The 6,612-nt window shown below is 38.6% G+C and overlaps 1 protein-coding gene across 3 annotated transcripts in view; it reads left to right on the top strand.

The window, feature by feature from the left end:
* The first annotated feature begins 1,247 nt into the window (after positions 1 to 1,247).
* The window catches only part of srpx2 (sushi-repeat containing protein X-linked 2), a 10,733-nt gene continuing 5,368 nt past the window's right edge, over positions 1,248 to 6,612 (top strand). Inside the window, exons 1-5 of one of the 3 annotated variants that reach the window (XM_055016358.1) lie at positions 1,279 to 1,293; positions 1,458 to 1,527; positions 4,401 to 4,475; positions 5,573 to 5,764; positions 6,283 to 6,459. In XM_055016358.1, coding sequence (XP_054872333.1) covers positions 1,482 to 1,527; positions 4,401 to 4,475; positions 5,573 to 5,764; positions 6,283 to 6,459 — 490 coding nt within the window. In that variant the 5' untranslated portion in view covers positions 1,279 to 1,293; positions 1,458 to 1,481. Of the gene's footprint in view, positions 1,528 to 4,400; positions 4,476 to 5,572; positions 5,765 to 6,282; positions 6,460 to 6,612 lie in introns of all 3 variants that reach the window. The other 2 variants (XM_023278308.3, XM_055016359.1) reach the window with 2 other exon arrangements.

Here is a 6,612-nt window from a genome sequence, read left to right as displayed (position 1 = left end):
TATTATTATTATTATTATTATTATCATTATTATTTAACCACAATTATTTGCTAGAAAGCTAAAACTCAAAAGTGACTGAAAAGTACAGTCACCAATTTCAGCCTGGAAAAGTTATGTAAAAGTTAGAAAAATGGTCTAAAAAAATTTAAAAATCAAACTGAATTCAACCTTTTTATTATTATTATTATTATTATTATTATTATTATTATTATTATTATTATTATTATTATTATTATTATTATTATTATTATTATTATTATTATTATTATTATTATTATTATTATTAATAATAATAATAATAATAATTAATAATAATTTTAAAAAACTACTTTCTGTAAAGTTAAAATTGTTGATTATTTAATTCCTGTTGTAAAGTAGTGAGTTGAAATTATTGCAAATTGAATTCAGAATGGAATCAATAAGATAATGTTGACTTTAAACTCAGGCTCATAATCATCATCTCTTACTTCGTAAACAATATTTTATTATGACTTACACTGTTTGTATCATTAGGTATATTATTCCTAACATGTAATGCATCCCTTTCCTCAGTGGTCACCTACAATATAAGAACTACAAAACAGCCAACAGGTCAGCTGCATGCTTTTATTTTGGCGGCAGCAGTGCTGTTTTGTGTCTCATTCAGTCTGTCTTTATGCTCTGCTGATGTGACTTGTGTCTTTGGTCTGAATTACATCAGATGTATAAAATTAAACTATCACAGCATGGTGTTCATTTTAAAGAGAAACATAAACTCTGTTTTTATTGCAACATTGGTTTCTACTTAATGGTTTACAGCATTATGGCTTCTTGTGGGACATTTTCCAACCAAAATACATCCGATAACTCTTTCAAAACAGCAACAGCATAGTGTATTAAATGCTGTCAGTAGCAGCTAGAAACACTACAACCAACTACTGAACTCTGTTTTGCATTTACGGTGCTTTGTGAACTTGTTTTTGAAAAGTAGCCTGCTAAGAAAGAGAAAAATCTGATAAAGTAGGATTTTATTACAGTCTAATAAAATCATCAGGTTAGACCCTAAATGAACTAAAGCTTCATAAGAAATGACATGCTGCAGAGGAGGTAAATTCACTGCAGTTTTTCATTTGGAGACTGTGATAACTTTCACTCTCCAGGACTTATTTAATGGGTGGAGTTTCTATGATCATGTTTAATGCAGCAGTGGGAGGAAACACAAACAGCAGAAGTCCGTTGGTGCCACCAAGTGGTTTTTGTGTTTCCATGATGAACTGGAAAGATCCTCACTTCATAAAAGCTGCGGAGACTCTGGTGGGACGGCAGAACTTGTTGTCCTCATTGTTAACTCCAGGTTTTTGAAAGGTGTTTGGATACACTTTGTAGCAATCTTATCTTAGGCTGGAGTACTTTGGTGTTGGACTCTGGAACCCTCCAGCACAGAAACCTTTTTTTTCCTCTTTTTTCTTTGTGTCCAGGAGTCTAATCTTTGAGTTCCTGACATGCTGTTGAGCTGCTCTGCTGCTGTGTTCATCTTAATCCTCACAGGTGAGTTCATGAGAGAAAAGTATCACTCAACTCTGAATGGGATTTTATTTCATCAGATTTGATTCCACTGTCTTAAAAAAAAATCTTACTTTCTACTAATACAAGAAAGGGAAAGTTCTTGATTACAAGCCAAAGCATGAAAGCTTTCAACACAGAAAAAAAGTGATTTTTATAATGTTACATGGCAAAAACATTACTGGCTTTTTGAAATGAGGCATGGTGTTTAAGCAGCATTTTAATACTGATGGTTGTTTTAAGTTAAACAGTGCCTGAAACTAATAATATATTTGCATTTTACTGATCAATCTGCTGATTTAGTTTGACATGTAAAAAGACAAAACATAGAGAGAAATGACATCACATTTCCTCAAAGTTCAAAGTAACATCTTCCAACCATCAAATTATTCAATTTACTCCAAGAAAGCAGCAAATTCTCTCTTCTGAGAAGGCGGAGCCATGAAATGTTTGGCAAATGACAAACAACTTCAATAGATGGAGATAAATTTTCTTTCAATTAGTCAATTCTTTCAGCTCTAATTTGATATTTTAATCTATAATAATGCGTAATATTCCATAAGCTCCTGAAGCAAAACCTTAATTTGTGAAATAACCACAGCTGTCAGAAAAAGCACTATGTTTTCCTCCCATATATGTAGTTGAGTGGAAGTCAAGATAGAAAAAGACAATTAAAGCATCTCCTATTTGTAATCACGTACAGTATCTGAGTAAGTGTTAGTTACATTCACTGCTGCTTGACTGTTTGTACGTCTTAAGGAAGATGATTTGTAAAGATGTGTGTCACGTTATGCTGCTGTATGAAGTTCAAATGACTCAAACGTTCATCTTCTGTGCCTACAGCTGGGAAATACCTCCATCTCAGCAGTAATAACACTTGTATTAGATGCAGATGTGCTGAATTTTTGAGGTGACTGGATGAATGCAAATGGATCCCGCTCTTCCACAGCATCTCCCAGCATGCAACTGGACACAATCCAGTGGAGACGAATTTAAAGTGAGCCGAGCAGCCAGTTTCATTACAGCTCGGCTCCAATCACGGCCAGTTAATTACTGAGGAGGCCCCCTCTGGGCCCAGCGTGCTGAAGCCTTCGTTTAATCCTGCTAGATAATAACGTGACCCGAGATCCGCCCAGCGCACACATGAACTGAGGCGATGAGGTGGAGTGATTGAAGGGACGGTGGTCGTTATCTGAGCTTTGTCATTAGAGATAAATGAAACCTCAGACAGGCTTCTTGTGGTGTGACTCATCCCTGCTGCATGGACTCACTCTGCCTGCAGTAGGCATGTCTCTGCGGTAAAGTCTGCACAGTGAGCAGTGTGTGATGCACAGTGTGCGTCAGTGTCGAGGTATTATGCACCCTCAGTAGTGTCAGAAGCATTTAAATCCTGAACTTGTTACCAAAAAATAGTGCAACATGCAACTGTTTGATACTTTTTCAAGCTCAAAATGCCAAATGTTTGCTAGTTCTGTGTATTTGATATTGTTTTTGTCACACATGATAGGAAACTGAGTACATTTAGGATGTACAACATAAAAAATTCTAATTTTTTCTCACATTTAAACACAAAAATGTTAGTCAAGCAAGTGATTAGCAAATTAACTGATGAGTCACAGGACAAATTTGCAGAAAAACATTGGTTTTATAGGGGAATAAAGTGACTAGTACAGCCGTGAGATAAATGTAGTGGCGTAAAAGTAGAACAAAACCTGTAAATATTCAAGTAAAATACAAGGATCTCACAGCTGCACTTAGGGAAAGCATGTATTTTTCAGAGCTGCAGTCGTTTCACCGGTCTGTAATTAAAAATACAGAATTTTAATTGCCACATGCATGATGGTACATGCCACCTGAAGTCATGTCTGTCTCTGCTGGAGCCCCGCAGGGCCTCAAGCTTTACTTGTTTATTCGCTGTCTGACTAATTCTCTGAGTTGGAAATATTAGTCTGCGGAGGCGCCGCTGAGTGGAACATTGAGCTCATTATGAGAAAAGTGCTGACGACCGGTTTAATCCAAACATCTCTGGAACAATAAGGAGCGGCGTCCAGAGCAGAGGAGCTGAATGTGATGCATCATTATTAACAGGAAGCATGTTAAAGTGACTTTCATTTTCACTGAGGCAAAGCGTGCCAGAAAACCAAGAAAACTGAAGCAAAGGAGCTGAGCAGAGATGAGGGGGCGGAGGCTGACAGGCTGGAAAGTTTGGCACTCAGTTCTAAACACGGAGTCATTTTTGGGATTTCAGAAGGGATAATGTGCCCGAACAGCAACTGCAGAGGAAGGAGGATAACAGTGAAATTGATTTATTGTGCAGAAAATACACTACATGAGCCATGCTGCTTATAACGTGGCAAGTGATGAGCAAGAGGCACGAACTCCAAGTGAGAAATGAAAACATGCTGCTTGTCCTCATGTGTGGCCTTCATTGTGCTGTAAAAGTTTCAGAACATAAAGAGCAGAAACTCTACAATGCAAACTCTACTGTGTGTTCTCTGCACTCATCGTTTCAAGTAAACAACATGATATTTATACTGTTTTCTGATCCTGCTTGCAGGTTTAGAACTCTTAAGGGTTGCCACTAGAGCCCCTGATTGCAAATCCAGGTGCTTTATAGACTGGAATGTTATTGGACTTCTGCTAAAGGAAGCCTGAGAGGAAGTTGTGGAACTGGGACTGAGTGGGGAGAATCATCTCATGTCTGCCTGCCTCTGTTTGACCTACATACTGTGGTGCTTTAATCACAATATTTTACCTCCCAGTGAGCTAGAGTTGTGGTGATATAAAACATGTAAAAGTTTTTTTTTTTTTTTTTTTTTTTTGCTGTTTCCACATGTCTGGTTGTTTTTTTTTTCCAGCTGGTTCGGGGACAGTATATGACAGCTACAATGACTTTGTAGAGGAAGATGACACTCCTCAGCTGGACTACAAAAGTGCGTACGGAAAACACACACTTGTCATGTGGGGGTGGGTCACATGACCAAATACACCTTCAGACTGTCCACAGTTTCAGATTTAGCATTTTTAGTCATACTCAAGTAGCTCTGCAAGAATTTTTGCAATAATGCTTCTATTTCTTTTCATGCCAGGATGACAAATGAGAGATGCGTGTTTGTGCACCTGTATGGTATTGTTTGAACATACGTTTGTTGTTTAAATGTCTGTGTAGATTCTCAGTCATCTAGGTCATGAGAATCCTAAGTGCTTCAGCAGAAGACACCTGGACTTGTCTTTCTGGTTTTAAAAATGTTCCACCTCTCATCCAAGAGGCTTCCTCAGTTCAATTAGGAGTCCCTGGAATTTATTTGCCGTACAATACAGAAAGGAGGTCTCAGACCTACAGTATATATAGGGGAGACTAAACAGCCAATCCACAAACACATGGCAACATAGGAGATTTTGAGCACAGTAAAGCCAACATTCTGGACAGAGAAGACAGATGATTTAGGAGGAGTGAATCTATGACACCACTTATCAGGTACATATAATGCAGTCTTGAGATCCCCCATCAGAAAGTTTCACCACCTTGACTCGTGTCTCTCCTGGTAATTTCACAATAATTCCCACCTCGAGGCATGTGAGTCTTATGGTTGTTAACGGGCCATTAGCCACGTGCTTTGGGGATGAGAATAAATTCCTGGGAATCCCGACCAGGCAGTTAGAACAGAGGAAGGCTCTTGGATGAGAAGTGAAACATCTTCAAGAACAAACAGAGAGTTGTTTAAATACCATTTTGCAGTTGAAAAAACATTAAGTAGCATCTGTGGTTTGTAAGTGTGACGTTATGTTTAACCTAAAACCATTAACTCTACTAACAAAGCCAATGTAACAGCATAAATACTAGAAGTTGACTGAGCCAATGCTGATTAATAGAAATTAACAAGCCCAATAACTGATTTGAAACAGATGCATTTGCAGTACAATGAAAATCTTCGGGTCAAAACTTATGCTTTATGTATGTTTCTTTAAAAGAGACTTACTTTCCACTAATAATGCTTTACACAGATTTCTTTCCTCTTTAAAAAAATAGACCCTTATTGGTGCCATTCTCCTGGTCTGACCAATGGTGAGGCGACCTGCCACTCCCCTCGAGGTGGGGCCTACAGAAGCACCTTAGGCACCCGCTGTGAGATGAGCTGCGATCGAGGGTACCGGCTGATTGGAAGAAGGTCGATTCAATGCCTCGCCAACCGCCGCTGGTCTGGGACTGCTTACTGCCGCAGTATGTGGAGATTTAAAGTACCTATGTGAGGATATATTAGGTGATAATCTATGACCAACAAGTTTCCAAAGTCTAATATGGCTTATTGTAAATGTTCATTGTTGCTAATAAACTAAAAATAAATAAATAAATTACTGCATATTTGCACTGAATCACATTTTCCTATTGACATAAACAGTGGAATAGTTTATTTTATTCACTGTGTTAATCTGCTGCTGAAAATAGTCCCCAACAACTGCACTGTTTTTCTAATAAAAACATATTAATTAATGACCAGCTTGTGTGTGAACAAATGAGTTTGCAAAGTAATGATGCAGACTAACCCATTGCTAGTTTTGTTGGTGCAAACAAAAATACAAAACAGCACCATCCTCATTCTTAAAATACTACCTCTATAGGTTATGCATGAGGAGCGTTGCCTGTCTGTATGTGCTAAATTGATTATTTCCCTGGTTGTAGTTACTCTTAAAGACAAACCGTGTATGAAATCTGACTGTTTCGACCTTCCGTTTCTTTAGAGATGCGTTGCCACGTGCTGCCCCTCATTCCTCACGGCAGATACACCTGCACTCAAGGCTTTGTGGTGGACTCCAGGTGTGACTTCACCTGTGCCCCCGGCTATCGCATTGAGGGGGAACACTCACGCACCTGCCTGCATGGCGGTTCATGGAGCGGAGTGCAGCCGGAGTGTTCAGGTGAGTAAAGCTTACCAAATGTCCGAACTCAAAGCTTTATTTCTGCAGCTTTAGCTTGCTGCAACAGCATGAGGTTAAATTCAATCCATCTGCACTGGTGTCTAGTTTTCCATCATTCTTTCACAAGACCGCCTCTCCATGTGTCCACTCACT

The sequence above is a fragment of the Amphiprion ocellaris genome, chromosome 13, assembly GCF_022539595.1.
Source record: "Amphiprion ocellaris isolate individual 3 ecotype Okinawa chromosome 13, ASM2253959v1, whole genome shotgun sequence".
Lineage (NCBI taxonomy): Eukaryota > Metazoa > Chordata > Actinopteri > Pomacentridae > Amphiprion > Amphiprion ocellaris.
This window is presented reverse-complemented; position numbering and strand designations above follow the sequence as displayed.